The sequence below is a fragment of the Drosophila grimshawi genome, unplaced genomic scaffold (assembly GCF_018153295.1).
Source record: "Drosophila grimshawi isolate 15287-2541.00 unplaced genomic scaffold, ASM1815329v1 contig_44, whole genome shotgun sequence".
In the NCBI taxonomy this organism is placed as follows: Eukaryota; Metazoa; Arthropoda; class Insecta; order Diptera; family Drosophilidae; genus Drosophila; species Drosophila grimshawi.
In genome coordinates, this window is record NW_025063240.1 from 23,485,424 (window position 1) to 23,511,408 (window position 25,985).

Genomic DNA, 25,985 nt, shown 5'->3' on the forward strand with positions numbered 1-25,985 from the left:
TTATTTAGTATGCTGCTTTGTCAACTTGGTGAGATTCATAAAATACTAAAATTCTTTGAAATGTAAAACTATCGATAAATGTTGGAATTTTCTATTGTGGCTGAAATTGAGCGGGAAATTATTTCTTTATTGTTATAAACAAAGATGAGTCGCTCAAACAAAATGTTTGGCGACAAGGCCTTCGATTTACTTAAAGATCTAAAACGTTCCGCTCAAACAATTCCTGCCTTTGACGACGACGGCGTACGCCAAGTGCTCGAGGAGGTAAAGGCCATATTCGAGGAGAATGTGGCGCAGGCGTCCAGCTACAGCAGCTCCGGCGATCGCAGTCTGTGGCCGCTTCTTAACTACAGACATGCAGCTCTGCAGCGGAACAAACGCTGCCTACTGGCCTATCTGTATGAGCGGATGCAGCGCATCAAGGCCATGCGATGGGAGTTTGGACCCATCATACCTAGTGATATCAAGCAGGCTCTATGCGAGCCGGAAGTGCAATTCTTCAATAACTACTCCAAATCCCTGGCTGCGTATATGCGGTCCATAGGAGATGGAAAAGGCATCGATTTGACTGGCAACTTGCGTCCGCCCAAATCTCTTTACATAGAAGTGCGCTGTTTGGAGAATTATGGAAAATTCGAGCTGGATGACGGCGAGATAATACATTTAAAAAAGAATAGTCAGCATTATTTGCCCCGCGCACAGGTGGAACCGCTGGTGCGACAGGGCGTATTGCAGCACATAGCTTAAAGTATACAAATGCAACAATATAATTATTCATATAAATAAACATTGATTTAGTGCGAATTCTAACTTGCTGTGGCTCTACCGCTCCGATAAAACAAACCGATAAATAGTTAAGTGGCATCTGTTCAGTTTGAGCTGTGTTGGAATTTATACGAGACTAGCTGGTTAGAAGCTCTTAACTTCCAATTGGAGTGCTGGTCTTTCTTTTTCTTTTGCATTTGCATTCCAGTAACAGAAACAGTGTGTGCACAAGCAAATAAGAATGGGCTGTTAATAACATTTCAGGAAATGTTAAGGTTTTTGGGGGCGCACAGCTGATTTTGCAGACCGCAATTACGTGGAGTCAAATTTGTTGTGTTACGAACTAATAATTGGGATTAAAAATGAATCAAGCCGAAGTCAGCAAACTAATATCACAGCTGCGAATCACAATGCGGCCAAACAAACGTCACTTAAAGAATTCAGAAGGCCCAGAAGGTCGCCTTCTGAAGCTACGCAAAACTGTTACAGCGCTGGTTAAACACGAGCGAATTGAATTGTTCTACAATCGAGCGGACGAGGCGCGTGGTTATGCAGAATTGGTAACTATAAATATCATAAGGATTAAGGAGTAATGAACTCTTTATAAGCTATCAAATCGATACAGCTAATATCAAATGCAATACGCTATGGCGATCGACACAAGGCGACCATGGAATTAGCAGACTATTGGCTGCTGGAGAAGCAGCTGGTCCACAAATTGTTCAAGGTGCTGGTGCCGCGCTATGAGAATTTCAGCTCATCTTATACACGGATGTTGAAAGCGCCGCGAGACTATCCCGGCATCTACTATAAGAAGTCGGTGTTGGAGTTCCGAGGTAATCCCTTCCCAGCACTTGTGCCCGATTATACTCAGAATCGTAATCTATTACACAATGTGCTTCTGGATGAGGCGCGCAAGGAATTCAGACGGGAGCAACTTGCTAAGATGGCCAACAAATTTGCGGCAGAGACGGCAGCACCGCCTGCATTAGCCACACAAGAAAACGATGCGGGCAACTAGTTACAGTGTAATTGTTTGTATTGTTAATCATTGAAAGTAAATCATTTTTCTAAGCTAAATTATGAGATAAAGCGAAATTCATTTATGCATGCTTTGAGACGAGATACCTTACCTTAATGAAAGCTTTAACTTAGGCGTCACAGAGGAAATTTCATGAAAATTGTGCTTATGTACATTCTTATATAAAAACATATATGTAATTGATGAAAGGGCGTGAGTATAAAATGTGTGTGTATGTGTATATTTATATCTGCAGCGACAGGGCAGATAAAACACGTATAAGCGTTTTGTTAGCTTTTATAATTTATCAGAACCTCAACGGAGCACCACACCAGACCGCACCGCTCCCTCTCTCTCTTAAGCGCCTGAGCTACCCCTCCTTTGTGGGTGTATCGGATATGACAGAGTTCAAGCGAAGAGGGGGCAACAAACCGACTGCAACGTGTTAATTATAATTTGTAAACAAATTATACCTACATGTCTATGTATCATATCATAAGCATTGTAATCAATGCTTGTGGTAATCAAATACTTATAAGGTGTTGGTAAATGTTGTTTTAATTTGAACTTGTTTCTTTATTTTATAAGGTAAGGTGTGCCAATTACATGGGTCCAAATTTCATTACAAGGTTGCTGTATGGTCTTGATTTATATTAAAATTTGTTGCACTATGAATTTTAAACTGAAAATGAAACACTCTTCCAGCAATAGTAAAAAATCAAAAATTGTTTTTGCAAAATACTTTTTCCTTTCATAAGTAAAGGATTATATATAAGTTCACATAGTATTACATTTCTTCAAGGTGCACCGGCCAGAGGAGTTCATCCAATGACGTTTTTTTTTATATTTCCCAGTCTTTCATGATGTTGTTTGTATCAAGTCTCCATTATTTTTCGCAACTTTGAGGCCTTATGCCATTCTTCTTTATTTTTTGTAATTAATGTCGACCGAACTTATGTGAAAGTACTTACAAGCACATACAAACAGACGTACATACATGTACACCTATGCTTACATGTGTACATATAAAATGCACAGATTTAATAAGGCAATGGGAATGGCTGGAGTCAACGCGAGGCTTTCATCTCGTTGAATAGAACTTTTGTGCCTGTGTAAATTAGCTTCTTATGTTGCTCATTATGAAGCCAAAAATAATGGTCTGTGAGCTGCGGTTCGTGATAACATCTTCTGAGCCTTGGCATGTGGCTATTATAATTATTGACAAATTATGAAAGCCCTCGGCTTAAGCTTTATGCCGGCAGCACACATGCAATGTATCAAAGTGGTAATTCGTTATGTACATGTGTACCTGCTCGTACATATATAAATGCATATGTACATTCAAAGCACTATTCATATTCTTACTGTGTGATCTGATAAATGGTATATTTCAAAATTGAACGTCGCAAGTTGTTTTTAATCATTTCCCTTAAGCGACATTTTTATTCAACTTAAACCATAAGCGATATTAATGTGTCGACTGGCTTCAATTCTTATTTATTTCCTTTTTACTTAAAATTGGTACAGCTGACAAATAAATGTACACTTTTAATTTATGTTAATATATCAGTCTTGTGAATTATATACAAAGGTTTATTTTTATGCATCAATTATGATGCGAATGCCGAAGATCCTAAGATTTATTGCTTGCTTACATTGCAATGGCTTAAATAGTCCGACTGCCAATCTATTGAGAATGAATTATTAAAAAAAAATTGTTTATGTTATGTCCATTTATATATTCATACCTTTACCGGTGAAACATATTTCACGCAACATGTCACAGTGGCTGTAGAAAAACTGATGCTCATTTCTGTACGTGGCACAGATGGGTAAAAAAGGATCGCAATCATATATGGCCTTGCAGCGATCTGAATTCTGAAATACGGGCAGGGAGAGCACACAAAGCATAGATCTCTCGATGAGTATTAGTAGAAGTAACGAGATTTTTGACGGGATTCCCAACGAAGGCATTCTTAAATTAACACTTTTAAAGACGATTAACACGTTGTATAAATATACTCCCTCTCTGTCACTCTCTACGTATATGGGTATGTTTAAATTTACGTGTCAACAGGTGTGATATAAAGTTGATATAAGAGGCAAAACATATTGCCAGTTAATGGCTAATACCAATGTGCTGTGACAGGCATCTTAAAGCGACAATCGAATAACTGATAATCACTGGGGAGCTTGAACGCAACTGTGCTCTCACATTTGTCATACTACAGGCTACATACGCCAAGCTGAATCCCCCATCTGCTGTCCGATTGTCATGACAACGGGCGATTGTAGCGCATTGTTGTTGTGGTTAGTCACAGAGACAATGATAAACATTGACTCCAGCGCAGTCCGCGCTTTTTTAAGCAGAGCGCTATTGTTTATGCCGTTGTTGCCGGCATAATCAATGAATGCCGATGTTGTTGCTCATCTAACTGGAACACCGTTTTCATCCGGATCGGAAATGGGACTCAGCGGAATCATTGCGTGCAGGTGTATTTTTGCGTGTATATTTAGCGGAGAGTCGTGTATTTTTCTACACAAATCCATCGAATAAAGCATACTAAGTGCCCTGGATAACATTTGACTAAATTAAGCTAACTTTATGTGTGAAAGCTCTTTTAGTGACACACTAATTATGCAACATATAACTACCGTGGTATACGTCCGATTCGTAATTAAGATTGTTACATTAACGGGTTTTCGCACCATAGAGTTCAGCCACTTAAAATCAACTTAAAATTAGATGCAGATGCAGTTCAACGTTTGAAATGGCTATGAAAAAGCATTTCTCGCCGAGTCTAATCTTAAATATGTTCTTATATACATATGTATGTACACATATGTACTCGTATATGAAGGAGCGTTGTGTGTGTGTGCTCACATACCCAAGATGGCTGCATTGCTGCCTGCTGACGTTGATGTTTTCATTACTAGTATGCGACTTCCGTAAGTTCTGCAAGCGAATTGTAAGCATTGGTCGCCGCTTTCAAATGGTTGGAAAAGTTTTTTAAGCTTTAATGTATATAATACCTGTTATATGCCACTAATTATAATAGTAGTTAAACTAAAATGTCAAGTTGTGAAATGCATTCTTCCGGTCTTTTGCACAAATTACTATATTTATTAATTTTTATTGATTTCAGGGCTTTAAAACTGCAAGTTATTTTTATGGAAATTTTTGTTCCCTAATTAAATAATAATTTAAATTCAACAAATTAAGGGGTTATAATTACGAACTATAAGCAACCAACCTACACAAGTTGTCCGCTAAAAAGATAATTTTTAGTGGTTGTTTGGAGATTCTTCCAGTTACGCATTTTGTATAAATTCAGGGTCTACATTTTTGGTTACGATACAGTATGCCTAGTTAATAGGAGCGATGTGGTTGAACCTTTCAGTCAGTAATATGACAATATTGCTGCAAGCTCTGGCAAGTAACAAAAATACCAATAACAACAAGAGCAATCGCACAAGCACCAAAAATGAAAGCAACGTACACCGAGTACGATGAACTGTGTTTGTATACTCATTCCAACCATATTCCCATTCCGATTGCCCTTCATATCGAAGTATTCGCTATGTGTGCGCATAAAAATAGCAGCAGTTCTTATACCGTGTACACATAAAAAAGGCAAGAAAGGCAGAAAATTACCATTACCAGGAAAGCCTAGATTTTTGGGACACATACATTATGGCGTGGCATCTCTAAAGAAAACCTGACGGTCACAATAGCCATTCAACTAACTAGTATTATATTTGATGAGTTAAAGAACAGGGGCAAAATAGAGCGCTGGCGCTGCCCCAAGCGCTTAGTTGGCCGAGTGAATATGTGCGCATACTTAGGAGCATAATTACGTATATGTATGTATATGTGTTGTATTTATTGGGCTATTTAAATATGGGGACAGGATATCTCCGGTTTGAGAAGTTGACTCGAAAATATTCTTTCATGTTATTATTGGAAAATTGCTGAATCGCGCACAGATATCGACTGTTTTTGTGGCAGTGTGAAAAGGGTGGGTGCAAGAGGGGGAATTCAATGGGTCGGTGTAGAGCATACATATCATATGTGTTATATTGGCAACAAACACTTGTGCCAAAACTGAAAAAATGTTAAAAAAGTAAGCATAAAAGTTTGAAATTACACCCATACGATTCATCTTGCGTTCAAATTTGCGCTCGTATATACAATTATTTATTTCATATTAGGCACACATAAGTATTGTAGTTATATGATTATCACAGTCTAAATGAATGTCAAAAGTTAATCCCGTTTCACTTATTGTTAATCAAATGATCTGGTTTTCTTTGTAGAATATTTTAAGGTGTCCTTTAGCTGATTCAACAACATATACTTATGGATGGAGAACCATTTTATGCTTATTGAATACAGATTACTGAATTTATGACGGAATTCTTGATAAGCTTATGCTCATATGTATTACAAATAGTATAAGAGGTATTTATGCAATTTGTGTTCTAGGATATCTTAGATTCGACTACTTAAAGGTAACTTTTTATTTTATTGAAGGTGGTTCAATTGACTAAAGTTAAAACACTTTGGAAAAGCTGTAAAACTTGAATTGCTGGAAATGAGAGAAGTCCTATTTGGACTTTTGCCCCAAATGTGCAGTGATGTGCACTGTTGTACTCGTACAATTAGGAGAAGCGCACATGCTGTCCTCGTAGGCATTAAATTACAAATGAATTCCACGCACGTGATATTTTGCTTGACTGCATCTGTTAGCCACAGCCAAATGCAGCAATGACCGCTAGCTTGCTGGATTTGCCTCGGGCTTACAGTTGTATGTGCAACTTAATTATGTGTAACATTTAATGGATAAACTGGTTAAAGAGTTGGTGTGTGCAGTTACTTTATTACATATTTGTTAAGTTTCATTCCAGTAGGTTAGTGTGTATGTACTAAAATGAAAGCATTTCTTATATTGAGTGTCATTATAAGTCCTTTTATTTTATCCCATTTCACCTATCATGAATATGTAAACATTAAATACAAATTGATTTGTTAACTAATTTTAGAAAATATAAACATTTAATAGACGTTACAACTAACTTTCTAAAATGCGCTTCTGGCGTTGCAAATTATTAACAATAAAATAATAGATGCAGCGTTTTTGGAACAGGATATGATTACACGTAACGATCACCTCCACTATCACTATACTATATACTATCTATACTATATATACTATATATGAGAGATGCGCTTAAGTCCGCTTACCTTCATAGAAGTGTAATGCAGTAATTCTATGCGTTAATGACAATTCTGCCCATGACCGCCCTATTTGTTTGTTGTGAATTGTCTGTTTGGACTAACCATATGACTTAATTACATTTGCATTATTAAATTTTATGACAGCTGTTGTTCACAGCATCTTGCCCTGCTTCAGTTGACGGCGGTATATACCTGTGCGGTGTTGCTTTGAATTCTGTTAAAGTAAGCTCAGTTTTAAGGACAATTTAAAAATGAAATAACTTATTATTCATCCACATATATATTAAAACAAGATATAATGATTTCCTTTGGCACGTCGAAGATAATATATCCTTGTAAATTTGACTCCGGAATTCAAAATATCACTATGTTTTTGTACGTTTTAAAAAATGTTTATATATATATGTTTTCTGTTCTACTACTGGCTGATATGTACGTCTAAATCTTTAAACTAATTGTTCCTATTGTCGTTGTTCCGGTCGGACATCGAGTCCTCAGTGACCGAGGCAAAAGGACAAAGTACAATATTGCTTAACTCACTATTTTACACTTAGATTCTCTCATATAATATACAACAGGACTTTTATTATTTTGAAAAATGTATTCCTTCAATTTACGTTGAGTTGCAACAATGCCTGCAGCTCAAAACAGGAAGCATAACGTAGCTGCAACGTTTATCTGTGTTTATTTTTGGAACATGCGCAGCTTTTTGATAAAAAACCTAGGTGCGCTTCTCTGAGTACACATAACAAAAATTATGTTAAAAGAGAGAGAACGAGAGAGAGAGAGAGAGAGAGAGAGAGAGAGAGAGAGAGAGAGAGAGAGAGAGAGGTATAGAAAGAAAGAAATAGAGGAAATAGAGAGAAAGAGAATGGCACTTGGACGAGAGCATAATATCCTACAGGATATTCGGGGCTTTTTGCAGCTTTTTGCATATTTTGGTATTCAGTTTCACAGAGTCGCGCAACGAAGGCAGTTCAGAAAAATTTGCAGTCGAATTTCTTACACTGTGCACAGCCTCAGTTATAGTCATAGCCTGAGCCAATTGACTTCCTTGGTGTGAATCGTGGAGGAGCAATTTTTGTGTGTATAACGGTTAGTTCAAGATTCATGTTTCTATGTGTGTGTGCTACGTAATTAGTACCTTTAAAGGTTGAAAAAAGCTTAAAGAACACAACTTTATTTTAAAAGCAGAGCTATTCAAGTTTATTATCGTTGTTTGTGTTTTTCCACAATTTTTGTGCCAGTGTCTGGATTAACAAATATAGAGCAGTATATTGCGTCACTATATACATAGTTGAGCACATAAGGACTCTTTATCGAATTCGCTTGTAGAGGGTAAGCGTAAAGTAATTATTTTAATTAAATAGCCTCGTGGGAGAACCTTACGTCTCGGTATACACCTTACGGCGAGGTGTATATTCATATATAAGTTGTTGGTAAAAAGGTTTTAATATTATTGCTTTCGACGCCTCATGCTTTTTATGCCTTATGCTTCTCTATGAATGAGTTACCATAGATAAATGCCAAATACTTGGGCTGGACCAAGTCATTAAAGCAGCTCAAAAGCTCAACCACAAATGCAATATAATTTATTTTTTATATGTAAATAAATAATCTGTTTTCCACGCAGCTAAAATCTAATGACAGAGGTATTCAGCAGCTACAACAAATGTTTACTTCTATCAATTGTTGTCGATACTTAAGATAAATTGTACTGGTGAAATTGAGAATTCAAAATAGCTCATATATATTCATCGAATCACATTCTGTCAAAAATTAAGAACAAAAAATATTGAACTATGTGTTTATTCGTTAGATTCGGGCGACAGAACTTTACGTAAATGCATACGGTTGGTAGATTACAATTAATGAAAAATTACATTGATAAATATATTGATATTAATTCGCAAAGCCTTTACGGAAAGCTGGGCAATCCTTTGTTACTTAATTATGATTATATCGAATAGCTTATTCTTGTAATCTAACGACATAACTTAATGTAGTACGTTACAGGAATATTAAGGAAAAAATATGCTAAGCCGTTAACAGGATATTACAGTATTTTTCTTCAATAATAACCGGCTTGAAACAATGTTTCAAAATTCTAGGCAATCAACACATTTGCACAATGAGACATAATTGCAAAAGGTTTTTGGTAGCAACGATCTTTACATGGTCAGCTTTGCTGTCCAATTTAGCTTGTGGTACTACAGAAGGGCAGGAAACTCCACTAGCCCTGCCCGTAGCTGAGTTGACACAACCAACAACAGCTATACAGGGTGAAGTTTGGGAGGAAGATGATCACGAGGTCTTAATACGCAATGAGCGCGGGACAAAAAGCGACGGTGAGTTCAGTTATTTTCTGCATAATATTTTCAAAAACGTTTGAGATTTGGGACAATATAAATCAACCATTTCTATAAACTTTATATTTTTCACAGGTCTTTCATGTCGTTATGGAAAAAACCCATGGACTGAATGCGATATTAAGACTAACACACGTTCCCGAACTTTGACATTGAAAAAGGGTGATCCGGCCTGTGATCAAACTCGCACTATTCAGAAAAAATGCAAAAAAGGTAATAATAATAATTGTTAATTACTTACTAAAATACACAACAAGAAAGAATGATAGAATTTTGTAAGCTCAAGTTTTGCACACTTAAATGAATCAAAAAGAGTTGTGGAATTCCTATCAATTCCTATGAGATCAATTTTTTAATACAGACAGATGGACAAACTAACAGACAGACATGTGGATATGACTACATCGACAATGCTGTTGATCCTGATCAAGAATATATATATCTTGTGGCTTTGCAGATACTTCCTTCTTGTTGTTACATATATTTACACAAAACCAATAGGCCCATTTAATTCATTTTTAATGCGATCAGGATATACAAAATAAAAATAATACAAAAATGCTGCAAATTTTTTCATAATGAATTGCAGCCTGTAGATATGAGAAAGGTTCTTGGTCTGAATGCACCACAGGACAAATGACCCGAGCTGATAAATTAAAGGCGACCAGCGATCCTTCATGCGAAGCTACCCGCATAATTAAGAAGAACTGCAAGCCAGGCAAGTCCAAGGATAAGAGTGCCAAGGAGCAGCGTAAGAATAAGGACAAAGGTGGGTAATCGACGGCTGACATATTAAACTTATCTTATAAACTATTTAAACATTCAATATTGAAATATTGAATTTATTTAATGAACAACTAGAATAATATATATAAATTATTTTTATATCTCGTAGCTGCTCGCAAAGGACGTGCTTAAATAATCTGTCAGAAATCGCATTGATTTTTTAAATTCACATGTTACTTTTTATTCCTGATACTCGTTTTACAAAAATATATGAAACCCAAAATAACAACGTTACAGATAAACCCAAATAATGTATAATCGTAAAGTTCTATTTGAATACACCTATTACAAAATTGTAGTTTTGTTTTGAAACAAACCGAAACCGAGTAAATTAAAACCTATAAATAAACAAATTGTATGCAGAATTTGTATGAATAATACGTAGAGCCATACCAAAAATTTAGTTTATCCATTAAAAATAAAAACCATTATTCTCCAAATTGATAAAACTAGTTTGACTGATCCGGCAGATATGAAGCTCGATACCACGGAAAACTGTCTTACAATTTTCATAATGCATTAGCCAAGTAATTATAAAAACAACTTTATATTAACGTGAATAAAAACCCTTTTTATTAAACTAAAGTTATTCGAATTAATGTAAAATGTTCGTCTAAAAATATCAGCTTCTGTATTTGATCTCAATATAAACTGAGAATAGACGAACAACCAGTGGAAAATATGATTGACATAAGTAATAAATAATAAAACAAAATTTAGAGGTACAGTAAATACAACATTTAAAGAAAACACTTAGTGTAAATATTGTAAAAAGTGATACAATAGTATTGCGACGTAACAAAGAGACGATGACCGATGGTTGACTATGTCTAGGCACTATGCCAAAAACGATTGGTATTTTAAAAACGTTCATAATACCCTATTAACTAAATCCGATATGATTATTGGTAATTATTATTCTTCTTAAATAGAAACACCCCAGAATCATACAGGCACTCGCGGTCATTGAAACAAAAAAAAAATAAAAAATAATAAAAATGCAAATACAGTGAAATGTTGTATACAACGTAGTAATCTTTTCTGCAAGTACATTATCAGTTGTAGCTGATAATAATAATAATAATAATAATAAACCTAAAGGTAATAATGATAATAATAATAAATTTTTAATAAACCCTCAAATTGAATTTCTTAAGAGTTGTTTATGACTAAATGTACTTAACGAATAATCAATCATAATTATTATTATACAAACATAAACTGAACGATCCCTTGGATCTTACATGTGTGGGTACATACGTATGTATGTACATGTATGGCTACTGCACATATGTATCTACATACATATGCATATGTAAGTGGTGAAAAAAACAAATTTACATAAATATTTGATGTCAAACGCGTTTAATTGAAATTATTTGTATTCTATCAGGCAACCAATAGAATTCAAAGTAAAAAAAAAAACACAATTAAAACAGAAATTATATACATGCGATATAGTCATTTGCATACATACATATTTACATACATTAAATAAGAATAACATAAAAAGGTAAAATGAAAACAAAAAAAAGTAACTGAACTTACATAAAAATATTATGAATAAAAAATTGACATGAACATTTAAATAAAAACTAAAACTAACTAATTTGATTTTCTTTGATAACCTGCTATTTTTCAGAACACCTCAGCTGACCTAACTACCACTCCTAAAAACCAAATGCTTGAAAAAAGTTCTCCCAAAAAATAGGTGTGGTGTAAAGCACTCTGCGCTAATTAGAAAATAATACAACACCATAATTTTTACTATGTGCTTCTGATAACTTTAGTTTTTCTTTTCATATTCATATGTATATTTAATCAAAAATTAACATAATTAATATAAAGTTATTTTGCAGACAAGCTTTAACAGACGAACATACAGAACAGTTGACGCTTATATCGTTTGTGAATGAAAAGTATACGAAAATGGCATCTATCAGCGCGTGCAATCGATATTATTAAGTGAGCTGTCGAAGGAATATATTTATGTATGTGCACATACATAAGTAAGTTAATGTATACATACTCATATACAAAGTAATTCGAGGAACTAGCAATTTAATACTTGACATTTGTTGCTGCTGCAACTGAGGAAAGGGACTGAAGCTGGTTAACAAACAGCGTTGTTGCAAATTCACATTGGGAACAATTTGAATAAAGTCTGAGTAAACACGAAGAAAATATATGTATATTCACGTATATGTATATATATACATATAATCAGCCCATTCGTATCGTATCAAGTTGCATATGCATGAATATGATTGTGAGTCTGCGAAAAAGTATGTGCCGCTTCGATTGCCGCGTCATCTTTAATACTATTTCCATGGTTATACAGCTACGAGTATTTTTAATGCAAGGTGATGCCACCGGGATCTGTTTTCACATTTCAGCAACGTCATCAACAATGGCGACATGACGATGTATTTCCAGTATGTGTTATCTCATTACTAAATGCTATTATTGAAAATGAATTCTTACTGAACTCCCTTGCAGAAGCTAAGGGTCTAATGAATGTAAATTCATGTAATAGGTTGCAGACCTAGTCCAATAAGAATTATTTAATAGAAATACCATTCAACCAAAACTTACAATAACTACAAGACCAGAAATCTTGTGAAAATCATTGCGGGGAGTGTTGGGTTCAGAGAAGAGAACATTGGCACATAGCAACACAAAAATAAAATTTGAGATATAACTTGCAGATGAGCAAGACGCCGATGATACAACACATAGGGAGAGGAGAGAGAACGCAAGCGTAGAGAGTGCAGTTACCATACAAGAGCGTTCGGAATTAGAGACTCGTTTAGTTGGTATGTGATAAAAAGTCGTATGTTATGCTCATGCGCAGCAAATCCAGAATACTCAAAAATTGTATTTAAAGTCAAATCTAAGTTGTTTACTGTCTTTGCTGGGGAAACGCGAACTCAGCACATAAACAAATTTTGTCCGATGCCCAAGAACCTACAGCCTTGTGGCTCAAGCGACTGGTCAGGCTCAATTGTGCTTATGTACATGCATACATGCATATGAATGATTGTATGGCATACATGTTGAAAGAATCAGAAAAATAAACAAAGAAACAAAAAAAGAAAAGACCCATACATACATAAATGAAACCGTATAGCCAAAAGAAAAAATATATCGAACGATATACATACATATGAATATGTACGTAAATAGAGCATTCACATATGTGTACATTTAAACGTATACATATGCACATAGCCACATCAACAGTATTATGTTTATTTTGTTTTTTTCTTCATTTTTTCATTTTACTTGCCTTGCCTGGCTGCAGAGCTGCCCGCCAGATATATTTTTTTGGTATTATATCAAAACAATGTTCACTGTGCACTCTGCCGGCAATGTTGAAGTGGACTTGATTCTGACCCACTCAAGCCACAATCTCACTCAAAACTTGTTTCCTATCTCACGGAATGGAGAGTACCACTCGCACTCAAATACACATAATGTGTGTATATACTTATGTCCAAAAGTAAAATTTTTGTGAATCTTATCGATTGACTGCTATTACACAATTTCGAATTCCTTGTTTAACTTTCTTGCTTGTTGTACTAAAAGCTATGAAATTTGTTTCATCGCAAATTATTTATCAAAGAACTTAAAAATGCTAAGAAAAGATTTTGCGCATTATGCGGTTTATATACGATAAATAGCGCCTTATATTAATGTAAATAAAGTTTTTTTTTTTACAAATAAAGTTAATTTTATAAATTCTTATCTAGAATTACATGCAGTTACTTCCTCTCATCAATCATATACGAAAGACGAGGTTGATACATGCTGATGGGACGTTGCGCCACAATAACAACAATAATATAAAATACAAATTTATTGATAAGAATAAATGTCATGTATGTACGTACATATACAATACAATGGAATGAGAATGAATATGAATAAGTCAGCTCTAACTCAAATGACATTTCGCTCAGTGTATTGAGTGTGTAGCAAGCTGAGTTATTTCGTTGCCTCTCGTATTTCAAGAGTTGCTTGCTGCTTGCTGCGTCACAAGCCACAACATTTGCCAGCTCCACTCAGTTCCTGCAGAGCTCTGGACAGTGTCGATCGGCAGCGGCAGCACGTGAAAAATATTTTTACAATTTTTACCAATTGAGATTTTAAGCATAGCATTAAGGAATTACTAGAGTGCAACAACTGTTAAAAGAGACCATTTTGAGTGAGACTCTCTCGTGTATTTGTTTGTGTTATAATTTGTGGTGGGTGCGCAGCAAAACATAATCCAAACAACTTTTACTCGAATCGTCAAAGAGTCTACGACTGTGTAGATAGAACGCAACTCCACGCTATATTTTCCCAAAATTGATCATGTTCGGACTTACAAAAAACCAAATTTAATTTGATAAAAGCAAAGTTTAATCAAAACAAGGTAAATTAATACGCAATATAACTAATTCAATTGAATCTGTTTTGTGGCATAAGGCTTAAGATATTTCTATATATGCAGATAGCGACACACCGGCTCGTTTCTTAATACAATTGCTTTTGTAACCTAATGAAATAATGACATCAACTAAGATGCAGCCTGTGACATAAAATAAAATATAGAATTCGAATACGTTCAATTAATTAATTAATTGTTCCACTTGTTTTGAGTTGTATACAGGGAATAGAGTATTGAGAAGTCGGAAGCTTTCGACTGTAACCTTTTTACTTATTTGGTTTATTACCATGTGGTTCGTTAGCCAAAGGACAATAAAGTACCAGCGCAAGAGCAAAACCAATTGGTGAGATGAGTGGGTCAGGACATACTACAAAGAGGCTCAATATGTATAGCTATTGTCGCCAAAAAGAGGCACAACACATACAACAATAGTTTTGGTCGCTTAACAATGCACATAGGTATGTATGTATTTCAATATATGTGCATACTGGCCAGGATATTGCCAAAACACAAGCGGTGCTTTCTATCCTTTGTGAATATTCAATTGTTCTGTGGCATCAAATAGTTTCGTCAAAAAAAAGAAGACATTTGATGGACGAGTAAACAATAGAACAACAAAATATGGCCTCGAAGAGAAAGAAAGAAGTCAAGCCATGTTTCTCAGCATACGGCTTCTTGAACTGGCATCTGCCTAATTTTGGAATAGTACGATATATATTGGAGTCTGAATTAAATAAGAAAGTTCTTCAATTGTAAAATTGTTGTATGATACTTAAATGCGTCTAATGTTTAAATTTAATACACGTCTAATTTAGAGCTGAGCGGGTGTACTTCAGCCTGCTAGGCATGCTACAGACATAACTTGTTTCTAATACAGCATTTAATACTAAAAATTCAGTAGGAAAAAAAGAGCATATACGTTTGTATCCTGCTCAGTATCTCACTGTCTTCACTTTTATGCTTTGTTTGCCTTTCATATGATACAATTACAATTATTTAAGTGAATCAGTATACTTAAATTGTGCGAATAAATGCATTATGAGAGACCCAGACCTCAATTGCTTTCATAAACTTCATATGTCTGAAAACTTGATACATGTAGCTGCATTGCATTGCTTTAAATAAATAATTTTGTAAAATAGCAGTTACAGCTGCCAACACTTGTAGTTCCTTGTGCGCAGTCCTAAAACATATATATACATAGTTGTACAATTCACATCAGTCAACTCATCCATAAATTATTTCACTTATTGCGTCAGAAATGAGCGAAAGAAAAATCGTGGACGCTTCATGTGTTCGCCAGATGTGCAACTTACGGCACGAAATTACCAGATACCACATTTAATGAACTTTTAACGATTTTTAGTGGTTGCAGCTCCTTATTGTTAATATACCTCTGCATATTTTAGCATGATTGTGTACTACATTAATTGGGGCATTTACATAAATGTATTGATAATTTTATTTCTATATTTAAATACAGTATAATCGAAAAACCATGGATTTAAAAAATGTGACTACTTTAAAATCCAGTCAGAGCCGCGTTCTCAATTATAAATATAGTATACATTCAAAAGTTCAGCCTTGACACTTATGGCTGCGGAAAGTTTTGACCTGTCCTCACAAGCCCTTTTTGAAGGCTTAATTTTTAAATATACTTCGACGATACAATCCATTTACAATTTAAAATATAATATTAAACAAGGATTGCAATCATGATTAAAAAGGCCTGCTTTTTTTTAAAATCGGTTTGTTTTCGACAAAGTTATGGCAGTAGAACTATAAGTTGGACTATTAAAAACTGCTCTCATCTGCATGTACAAGTTAAAGTTAAAGTTTTTAACTTTGTTTGCTAGTTGTAAGTACATATTGTTGAAATGTTTTGTGGTGGCCCTGTTCAGCGCTTGTGCCCCATTGGTTGGGTTTTGCGTTGATTAGCTTGTTGTTAGTTCTTTTTGGCTCATTTTACAGTTTTCTCTTCTTATGAAGGGCTCACAAAGACTGGATATTTATATATTCCTCCCACAACTGTTGAATAAACTTGGCATAGCCGGACAACTCTAGCTAGTTCAATAAATTATTTTTTTTATTCAAGCTATTTGTACTTACTATACAAATTAAGCGCTTCAATTATATTTCTCTCTAATACAAATCACTTGAAAATTAAAATGCATAAAATATAAATTATTTGCAACTCGACTTTTTACTTTAAACTTATTTTAACTGATTTCTGCTTTCATGGGGAATTTCTGTGGGTATTCTTAAACACTGACATCTCTGTGTACATAGGTGAGGTTGTTAGGTAGGTAGTTGACTGAGAATTTGTTGTCGTTGCCCAGATAACAAAAACGTCACAAACAGCAACCGTAAAGATGGGACTTGCACCTGAATTAGCAGGGGAAATATCATCTGGCAATTAAAAAACCAATTAAATGTGAGTGAAACTGCCATTTCTACCACCTATGTACATACACATTTATACAGAACTTTTATTTAAGTTTAGTTTGCACAAACGAGTCAGAAGAATAAGATATTTGATAAGAGTTGACATGTGTATGTGCATAGCTGCCGTATAAATTGGCAAAAGGAATAGGCCTGAGTCTGGACCATAGCCAAGGTATTTGCCGGGTCAAAGAGAATCCGTGCAAAAATCGAATCAATCAATAAAAATAGTTGTGTTAACAAACCGTCGTCCTCCTTGTGTAGTTGGACTTTCTGCTTGCATTGCTTGTTGGACAGGATGCCAAAAGCCTCACAATGGAAATGACAAATTGATGTGATGCTATTGAGCGTATCCCGGCACATTCATTCCTTTTGCGATACACTTGGAACAGACTTCAACAATTTATTTACAATTAAACAACTGGTTCTCATCGTTAGAAATTTTCTGCCTGAAGGGATTAAAGAATGTAAAAAAACGGACTTGTACAGAACTGACAGAATATTAATCAAATAGGTATTGATCTTCAAAATTTAAGACACAAAAGCCAAACTAAGTTGGATCTGAATAGACAACTCCAATAGTTTTTTTTACGAAACGTCTAACGCATTCAGTAAGACATCTCCGATCCCGTTGAGTTTATCCATATATTCTTGAATAGCATCGACGTCTAAGTTTGAACGTATGGGATTATTTGCTTAACAAACTTATTCATAGATTTTTTAGTTTTAGGGCGACTTGTTGACACTTTTAAAAGTTGTTTGGGTATCGATCCCATAAGCTATTTTCAGACACACACTTTAAGCATAAATATATCTAATGGGTAGCTTGTTTTCGTGAACTCATTATTTCCATTGTCATTTGAATTTCAGATTAGTAAAGGGAGCCAGCACCTGGCGAGTAAGCTGAAATGGGTTGTTTAACATCCGCGCCCTTATTGACGATGCTCATACTAGTTAAATTGACGCTGATGATAACTTTGATACACGGCCATGGTCATCACCACAGTGGTAAAACCTATCACTTGGCTCTGTCAGAACTCGCTAGTGGTGCACATTTGGTAATGGAAACACACTCTGGTAATGTGCTAGCACGTCCAGCGCGTGAAGCTATGCAGGAGGGAATTGCTGCAGTCCCCGCCAAAGCCCCAGATGGCGACCTTAGTGGCGGAAATAAGCGTGCTAAAAATAGTAACAAGAAATCAAACAAATCTCATAACAAGATGCTGCATGTAGGCGGTCACAAGCCTGTCACACAAAAATCATTTGTATCCGCCGGTGAGGAGCAACTGCAGCAGGGTCAGCACAGCAATGTCAAGCAGCAGCGACAAATGCTGAAGCCTCAGCATCACGAGCATCAGCATCACGCTGGTAGGAAATCTGGAGCTAAGTCAAAAGCATCGGAAAAAGGCAAGTTATATTAAAATGAATTGAAGGCACTAGGTGTGGGAATTGGTAAGCTGTAATTTATTTTCGGCTTAAAATGATCAATACATCGTACATTCTCTGGCTGGAAGAATTTAAAATTAGCATCTTCTTGAGTTAGTCTAAATATTTCATGAAAATATTATATATATGTAATATATAATAATCAAAAACATAGCTTTTTTTTACATTTATGGCTTTAATAACTATAATGATATAGCTAGTTAGTTCAACCAAGGTTCAATCAATAATAAATATTTGTAATAAGTTTTCTAATTAAGAATATATTTGGTACACAGCACCGACCTGTCGTTATGCGAAGAGTTCATGGACCGAGTGTGATGCCAAGACCAATATGCGCACTCGAACTCTAAATTTGAAAAAAGGCGATTCCCACTGTCTGCCTACTCGGACAGTACAGAAGAAATGCAAAAAAAGTGAGTAGAAAAAACTTTTATTGTTTCTTAACAGCTATATTGCCCAGAAATTAAAAAAGTTCTCAATTTCTTAACCCCTAGACACAGCCTTTTAAATGTCCAGTTCCAGTTCAGTTTATCAATTACATTCAATAGTTTATATGTGTTAATATTTATATCGCTTAATCGATTATCGTTATTTTATTAGCTTGCCGTTATGAGAAAGGGTCATGGTCTGCATGCAACGCTGGGCAGATGACTCGTGAGGATAAATTAAAGGCATCGGAAGACGGTAGTCAATCAATCTCTTGCAATCTCGTGCGCATAATTAACAAAAAGTGCAATCCCGGTACTGTACAAAAATTGATACCAGGCGACGTTCGCGACACGAAAGTGCGTAAGCACAAGGAGAAAGGTAATATCCTGATATAGCATACTGTAAGCCAATTAATTCTGCAGCAATTACACTAACAGGTATACGTCCTACATCACCCCCTGCGTAATGTTGTAAAATGGGCGGAGATGTAAATCAACAAAGTATTTAGAAACAGCACATTTGTAGCATTAATTTTTTAAATTGTTGATTAATAGGGCCGGTTCGCGCAAAGCATGCATAGTAATATGTAGTATATATATATTTTTATAAACAGTTTAAAATATTTCTTTTTCATGTGGACCTTTATAAGATTGTTCATTTTATTTGTATGTCGTTTGTATATGATTCAAGAATGCAGTCAAATTCCTGAGGGACAATAAATACGACACTGATTATGAAAATGATTTACAAAAGAAAAAATTAAAATGAAGTAACCTACAAGTTTTATTCTAATGGCGTGCAGCACTTGGATATATGAGCCACCAATGAAGTTTCTCGGATCAATATGCTACTGACTCTCAGGGTGTTGAGCCTTATTCCGGATATACCGATTGCCTATCTCACTGGATATTCTGCAACCATCACGTGCTATATATTCTAATTCTCGATTAATATTCTGAATGGCTTCGCACAGAATCTCGATCCTAGCGCGCCAAGTCCTGCTTATAGATACCGGTAAAATCCTCGGCTAGTTGGCACACTTCGGTGTGGTGGTCCAAATAAATATTTGATGCGAGCAGAACGTACTGAAGTAAAATTTAAAAATAAATAATTTTGTACATGTGCATTTACTTTTTAAATACCACTAAATTAAAAAATGAAAGATGCAATTGGTTAGATATTTCGATATTTATTATGCATACCGACACCATTACCTGCTAATCCACTGTGTATAGGTGCCGACATGGTTTATTTTGTTCACTAGACGGTGTCAGTAAAAAATCGAAAAATGGTTGTGGGCCTCTTATTCTGTTTGTGTCCTCTTCTACTTTTCGTTTGACGCAGGCGACTGTCAAAATTGTTAGAAGCTTAAGCTTAAAATAATTTTTAATAAAAGCACCTTTAATATAATTACCGCAAAATGATGTGTGCTTTTTGTTTTTATTATTTCTTCTTCTTTCGGTTTCTTCACTCACTAGTGGTATCATGATTTGACGGTCTGGCAGCACTTTTTTCGAAGGGGCCATTTTAGTGTGTATGCCGTGGATTTTATCTTTGTTAGCGCCGCCATATTTGATGAATGGAATACTGTGCAACCCTATTGGCAGCTCACACAAACTCAATTTCTATAGACTTTTTAATGGTATTTTTCCGTTAGACCTCAATACTTCTTTTAAAAGGCGATGGGATTGTTGATAAATAAAAAAATACATCATTTACATCATAAAATAACTCACAGCAACCGCATTTTTATTGTCAGCTATTGCTGCCAAAATTCAACTAAAAAAAACCAAAGTAAACAAAAATTCCCTGCCTGATTTAAACTAAAATGTCAAATTTTTCAGTGACCTTTTCGTATATTGGAAAACCCTAATAATTTATTTATTTGAATCTGCAAAAAAAAGTTGCAATTTTGCAAATGACTTCGATCGCATTAGGGCGGATGCTGTATGGGGGCTCAGGATTCCGTCGCAAGCTTTTATATACTTCCCGAACGCTCACATCAGGAGTCATATACACCATGATCAACAGTATCATGGTCCAGACCCAGACACGAATCAAGTGTACAGGAAATCGGGTAAACATACATTCATGCAATTTATACTCCAGCTACTTGGAAAGACCGCATCTGGTGTATTTGATACATCGTTGCAACTCAACATGTGAGAAAACATCGACGCAGATACTGTCCAAACTATTTCCGCAGACATCCATTGAGCTCAATGATGATGAGAGCCGTGATCGACGTAAACGGGAGGAAGAGGACGAACTAAAGGAAATGGAGAGTGCATGGAGGCGTATGAAAATTGGTTTTGGCGTCTGTGGTATAGGGGGCATTGTCTTTATATTTTGGGCTATTTATTTTTTTGGCAAGACGGCACTCGATGAACACGGAAATGAAGTTAAGGACGAGTACAGCACGTTGCCACTGGTGCAGCAACACGTAGCGCGTACCTTTAAGTCGCTTAATCATTTCCAACGGTTTATTCAGGAACCTTCGAGCCAGAAGTTACTACCAGATCCACTACAGGCACCTTACGTACAACCTTCCTACACCCTGGTACTCGAGGTTAAGGATCTACTTATTCATCCTGACTGGACGTATCAGACGGGTTGGCGTTTTAAAAAACGTCCCGGTGTAGATGTTTTCTTAAGGGAATGCTCCAAATATTTTGAGATCGTCGTATATACAGCCGAGCAAGGAATGATGGTATTTCCACTGCTTGATGCCCTTGATCCCAGTGGTTATATCATGTATCGTCTTGTGCGTGATTCAACTCATTTTGTGAACGGTCACCATGTAAAGAATCTTGATAATTTGAACCGTGATCTCAAGCGCGTGGTAGTTTTAGACTGGGATAAGAACTCGACTAAAATGCACCCGGGTAACACATTTTCGATACCACGTTGGTCGGGAAACGACGACGACACAACCTTATTTGACCTTATCTCGTTTCTAAGCGTCCTAGGAAGCAGCGAAGTGGATGACGTGCGCGAGGTTCTTCAGTATTATAATCAGTTTGAGGAGCCTATTACCAAGTTTCGCGAAAATCAGCAAAAGCTTTGTGAACAAATGCAAGCGGACGAGATTGAGAAGTTAAGTAAGCCGAAGCCTATGGTCAAAAACTGGTCGCGCGGTTTCATGAGATAGATTGCTTAAAGTTTTACGTTCCCTTTGCATTGTTGTAATTTAAGAAATTGTTTTGAAAATGATGTGTAAAGTGTTTATTTACTTTAATAGCCTAGAACAATTCATTCAGTTGCCATCTGTTCATATCAAGCACTCTAAATTTCGAAATTGTTTGTTTATATTCTTCAGCAGGCTATGCACACCCGTTAATTCGGCTAGTTTCTTAACAGTGCCTGGCTGAATTTGCATCATACTCTCGCGGAGGACACCTTTTACCAAAATGATCGATAACTTTTCCCTTTTAAGCATTTTTCTTATCTCCAACTGCAATTTCTTGAAGTTAACGATCTGCCGACCTCGCTTTTAGCACCGAAAATGACATTTGCACGCATAAAATATAAGCAACACCCAGATTTCGTGAGCACTAGGACCAAGTAGTAGTGTTCCTTCATTAGAAGAAAACATCCAGCGAGATCAAGAAGTTAACTTAACCCAATCGTTACCCTTTCTCCCAGAGCTTCCATTGCTAAAGTCGGACAAGTAATTCTCACATTCAATCAATTTTAATGGACTTTTATAAAATATTTCTAGGTCAAAAATAATAAAATGACTCGAATTTCAACTTGAATAATTTTGCATGAAATTATAAGAAATGATAAAAAGATTGTCAAAATGGAAGAGTTTTCTTCAATTTTTAAATTAATGCTTAATTCGTAATAAAATGTGGTGACGCTATGCGCAAGCTCTGATATGTTCGCTTATATTCTTAAACGCCATTATGAGCATACATAACTATGTATGTGGAGTCAATGTCATCCATCAATTCAATTCATTTTATACGGACCCAGTTTCCGGAATAAATTTCAATATTTTCCATTTCCTGGTTTGACCTCTTAAGCCGTTGTCGGTCTGCGTTAGTTTTATGATGCGGCAGTGAAAGCAAAACAAACATGTAAGATTGCTTTGCTTAACAGAATCCTGGACTCGGCGTAAAAACATACAAACACACATTGCAAACTGCGCTTTTGAAGCCATCAACTGGTTTGCTGCTTTCTTTTTACATACTTCATTGATGTACCGCTAAATTTGGAGTCCAATTCATCATATCATATCAAAATAATCATCAGAACAAAAAAGGAAATTCCACTAGCAAAATCCACAGTAGCATTCACAGTTTTCAAACGCTGTTGATTTGAGTTGATTTTGCATTGGGAACAGGGAATCATGCAGTGGGGACAATCTCCATTGCAACTTCTTTTCTTGTTTTGTGTGTTGTCATCGGTCAACTCTAACTGAGCGGTTCTAAATTGAATTAAGACAATTCATTGATATTTCATTTGGAATTTTAAAAGAAAACAAGCTGAAAGCTTTGACACCAAGCAACATGTAGAATCCCCGAAAACATAATTCAAAGAAAACAAAACTATCAATTGCCCCAAGCATTCCGCCAAGGTAGCTTGCAGCTATTTACTATTGTATACCTTGTTATATTTACATATGATATACATATATGCAGATATATGCATATATAAATACATAAGATGCTAATATGCAAAGCAAATCAAATCTCCACTCATAACGACATGCATCTTGCACACGTGGCTACTTTAGTTTCGCCCACGCAAACTCAGCAACATGTTTCCGGCTACAACTTTTTCTGTGTATTGTGTATTTTGGTGTGTGTCAGAGAACACGTGCCAAAACAAATTATACGCTTTTCAACAGTCACCAACAACGGTTTCTACTGCCCATGCGCAGATTTGAATAGGGGAACCGTTTTTTGAGGATATTCGCAACATTGCCTTATACGAACATTCCAATGTGTCGAACAGGGTGCTGTAGTCGCACACTGTTGCTTGTTCGGATACATGGAATGATTAATTTACGTTGATTTGATTTGAATTTATTATATGTTTTCTTGTTGTCGATCTGTATATTAACGACAGGACAGTTCATAAATGATTTCAGTTAGTATAAGTATCCTTAGATGCTGGGACACGTGCTGTTTACGTTGCGTTAAGAATTGCAGTGTTGTTCGAAGTGGTTAGTCAATTCAGAAATGCGAATGGAAATGTCAAAAGAAAGCATATCCAACGCATGCGCCGAAGAACTGTTAGGTATGCAGATGAGTACGCGAGTTGCCGAGGAATTTCCTCACATTCACTATGCAAAAGTCAAAGAAAAGGCTGTGGGAATCTGGCACAGTGCACAGAAACTGTCGGCCTCTTTGTGGATTTATATATTGAGGATGGCAAGCTAAAAAGCTTTCCATCGGGTTGCAAAATGGAGCACACATGCATTATTCTGTTTTCGAATTTCGTCTCTCCTTTGTGAAATTCTGTATAGGGCAAAAAGCTTTTGGCAACGCCGCAAAGCAATTGATGTTCAGTTTTGAAAGAACGGACGCAGCGTTTATGTGTCTCGTCGCCATTTTTGATAAAAACATTTTTTTTTCGCTTTTTGAAGAGGAATGCCATTGAGAACTACCAAGAGGATATATCTTGGTATAAAGTGTGTGAAAGAGAGTGAGTGTATGTGGCATAAAACAAGAAAGGAATGAAACAAGAAATTGGCACATAATAAATCCGTTACCATTCGGTGCGGTTTGCCATTTTGCTGGTGTGTACTGAAATTATTTCCCAATGTTTATTGCCAGCTACTAAAAAAATATCACAATTATTTTTTTTTGCTTGTGTATTGTGTGTAAACGTGCTTATTCAAAAACACAAAAATATGCAATATGCTGCCTATTTGTATCACTCTACAATACAATATAAGATTATAAAAATTCAGTTTGCTTGCCGTCAATTGGCAATCAATTGTTCAATCAGATCAAAAATGTATGCTATAAAAAGGTGCAGAGTCAGCTCTTAAAGAAAATGCCATGGAAGAGATAATTCAATATCATTTAATGTACCTAAATAGGCTAACAAACGCAATACTACTACAGCCACACCCTAAACATATTCGTTTTATAAGGACCAATGTGCGCGCAGAGCATTCGCACTGGCACTCACACATATGAATGGAGATAATAATTGAAAGAAAAACAAAAAAATAAATCAGAATACAATAATTATAAGAAATAGAATGCTTTCGTCAAGGCGGGATATGATAAGCTAAGGTTAAAATCGATTTTTAAAAAACTTACGAATGATTTTATAAACAAATTTATAGTCTTATTTTTGTAGTCAACAATTGTTTCAAATAAACTAACTAAAATATAGTTTCTTTGCATAGAGTATACCATCACGAGCAAATCTATGGATTGACATAAAAAATATATTTAGACATGACAAATATTTTGATATCCGATTGCATTTGTGTTTTGTCTGTTTTCACATTAATTCTGCTACTCTAATTTTACTATGCACAACAAACTTTAAAATCGTGGACAAAAACAGATATACACACACACAGTTTGTGTTATCTTATCCTCACAATAATTGACAAATGGTTTTCTTACGACGTTGCTACCTTCAATTAAGGATGTGAATTCGAGACCGTGTTAACGTAATATAAATTTAAATTTCTAATTCGTTTTTCGTTTGTTTTTCTATTTATTTGCATTTCTACATTCAACTGCGGATTGTAAAAGTATTCATAGGCGAGATTGTGTGAGGTTTATTTCTACAGTTTTCCCTAAAGTAGACTTATGCTTTTTTTATATATCATTCACAAAAGGCAGCCGTATCCTTAATAAGCCTTACTTTGGAGCGTTACCGCTACGATGACAACGGAAACCGTTTTTGATTTGGCATATGACCGAATAAAATCGTCGAAACGCCCCTTAAGGCCAAAGCTCCTGAAATTAACAGATGTTACCATACCACACCGTAGTCGAAAGAAAATTAAAGTAAAGGTGAGTAATATGGAAACTTTATAAATAAAGCTTCCGTAGTTCAACTTTTTTTTTATTTTACCCT

The 25,985-nt window shown here is 35.6% G+C and overlaps 7 protein-coding genes and 1 long non-coding RNA gene across 14 annotated transcripts in view; 6 read left to right on the forward strand and 2 right to left on the reverse strand.

The window, feature by feature from the left end:
* The first annotated feature begins 19 nt into the window (after window positions 1-19).
* Window positions 20-815, forward strand: LOC6556677 (DNA replication complex GINS protein PSF1). Its single transcript, XM_001983130.3, has 2 exons — window positions 20-28; window positions 145-815. Exon 2 carries the CDS (start codon window positions 145-147, stop codon window positions 745-747), a length of 603 nt encoding a protein of 200 aa, XP_001983166.1. The 5' UTR covers window positions 20-28; the 3' UTR covers window positions 748-815.
* A 256-nt stretch (window positions 816-1,071) lies between these two features.
* Window positions 1,072-1,848, forward strand: LOC6556731 (39S ribosomal protein L17, mitochondrial). The gene is made up of 2 exons (XM_001983129.3): window positions 1,072-1,325; window positions 1,391-1,848. Exons 1-2 carry the CDS (start codon window positions 1,128-1,130, stop codon window positions 1,784-1,786), a joined length of 594 nt encoding a protein of 197 aa, XP_001983165.1. The 5' UTR covers window positions 1,072-1,127; the 3' UTR covers window positions 1,787-1,848.
* A 1,422-nt stretch (window positions 1,849-3,270) lies between these two features.
* On the reverse strand, window positions 3,271-4,282 carry LOC116806454. The gene is made up of 2 exons (XM_032742769.1): window positions 3,535-4,282; window positions 3,271-3,473 (listed from the first exon to the last, which is right to left on the reverse strand). The coding sequence occupies exons 1-2, from the start codon at window positions 3,758-3,760 to the stop codon at window positions 3,427-3,429; spliced, it is 273 nt and encodes a 90-aa protein (XP_032598660.1). The 5' UTR covers window positions 3,761-4,282; the 3' UTR covers window positions 3,271-3,426.
* Window positions 4,283-7,972: 3,690 nt separating this feature from the next.
* On the forward strand, window positions 7,973-11,476 carry LOC6556699. The gene is made up of 5 exons (XM_001983128.3): window positions 7,973-8,120; window positions 9,137-9,373; window positions 9,470-9,607; window positions 9,984-10,163; window positions 10,290-11,476. The coding sequence occupies exons 2-5, from the start codon at window positions 9,157-9,159 to the stop codon at window positions 10,310-10,312; spliced, it is 558 nt and encodes a 185-aa protein (XP_001983164.1). The 5' UTR covers window positions 7,973-8,120; window positions 9,137-9,156; the 3' UTR covers window positions 10,313-11,476.
* A 2,774-nt stretch (window positions 11,477-14,250) lies between these two features.
* On the forward strand, window positions 14,251-19,672 carry LOC6556714. Of its 3 annotated transcripts, none has more exons than XM_032737493.2 (5): window positions 14,251-14,597; window positions 17,925-18,461; window positions 18,776-18,913; window positions 19,101-19,307; window positions 19,367-19,672. In XM_032737493.2, the coding sequence occupies exons 2-5, from the start codon at window positions 17,963-17,965 to the stop codon at window positions 19,393-19,395; spliced, it is 873 nt and encodes a 290-aa protein (XP_032593384.1). In that variant the 5' UTR covers window positions 14,251-14,597; window positions 17,925-17,962; the 3' UTR covers window positions 19,396-19,672. The 3 variants fall into 3 exon arrangements, with proteins under 3 accessions (XP_032593384.1, XP_032593406.1, XP_032593395.1); XM_032737504.1 differs by lacking the exon at window positions 14,251-14,597 and adding an exon at window positions 14,681-17,046; XM_032737515.2 differs by lacking the exons at window positions 19,101-19,307; window positions 19,367-19,672 and adding an exon at window positions 18,995-19,023.
* LOC116805469 lies at window positions 19,567-20,517 on the reverse strand. Of its 2 annotated transcripts, XR_004365201.2 has the most exons (4): window positions 20,344-20,511; window positions 20,144-20,277; window positions 19,708-20,014; window positions 19,567-19,634 (listed from the first exon to the last, which is right to left on the reverse strand). It is a non-coding gene; the product is annotated as an uncharacterized LOC116805469 (long non-coding RNA). The 2 variants fall into 2 exon arrangements; XR_004365199.2 differs by lacking the exon at window positions 19,567-19,634 and having other exon boundaries at window positions 19,741-20,014; window positions 20,344-20,517.
* Window positions 20,518-20,781: 264 nt separating this feature from the next.
* Window positions 20,782-22,631, forward strand: LOC6556688 (mitochondrial import inner membrane translocase subunit TIM50-B). The gene is made up of 2 exons (XM_032737488.2): window positions 20,782-21,006; window positions 21,136-22,631. The coding sequence occupies exons 1-2, from the start codon at window positions 20,848-20,850 to the stop codon at window positions 22,078-22,080; spliced, it is 1,104 nt and encodes a 367-aa protein (XP_032593379.1). The 5' UTR covers window positions 20,782-20,847; the 3' UTR covers window positions 22,081-22,631.
* A 1,624-nt stretch (window positions 22,632-24,255) lies between these two features.
* LOC6556691 overlaps window positions 24,256-25,985 on the forward strand; it is a 31,127-nt gene continuing 29,397 nt past the window's right edge. For 3 of the 4 annotated variants that reach the window (XM_032742811.2, XM_001983125.3, XM_032742864.2), the window contains exon 1: window positions 25,744-25,921. In XM_032742811.2, the coding sequence (XP_032598702.1) occupies window positions 25,790-25,921 (132 nt within the window). In that variant the 5' untranslated portion in view covers window positions 25,744-25,789. Of the gene's footprint in view, window positions 24,679-25,743; window positions 25,922-25,985 lie in introns of those variants that run through there. The other variant, XM_032742892.1, reaches the window with a different exon arrangement.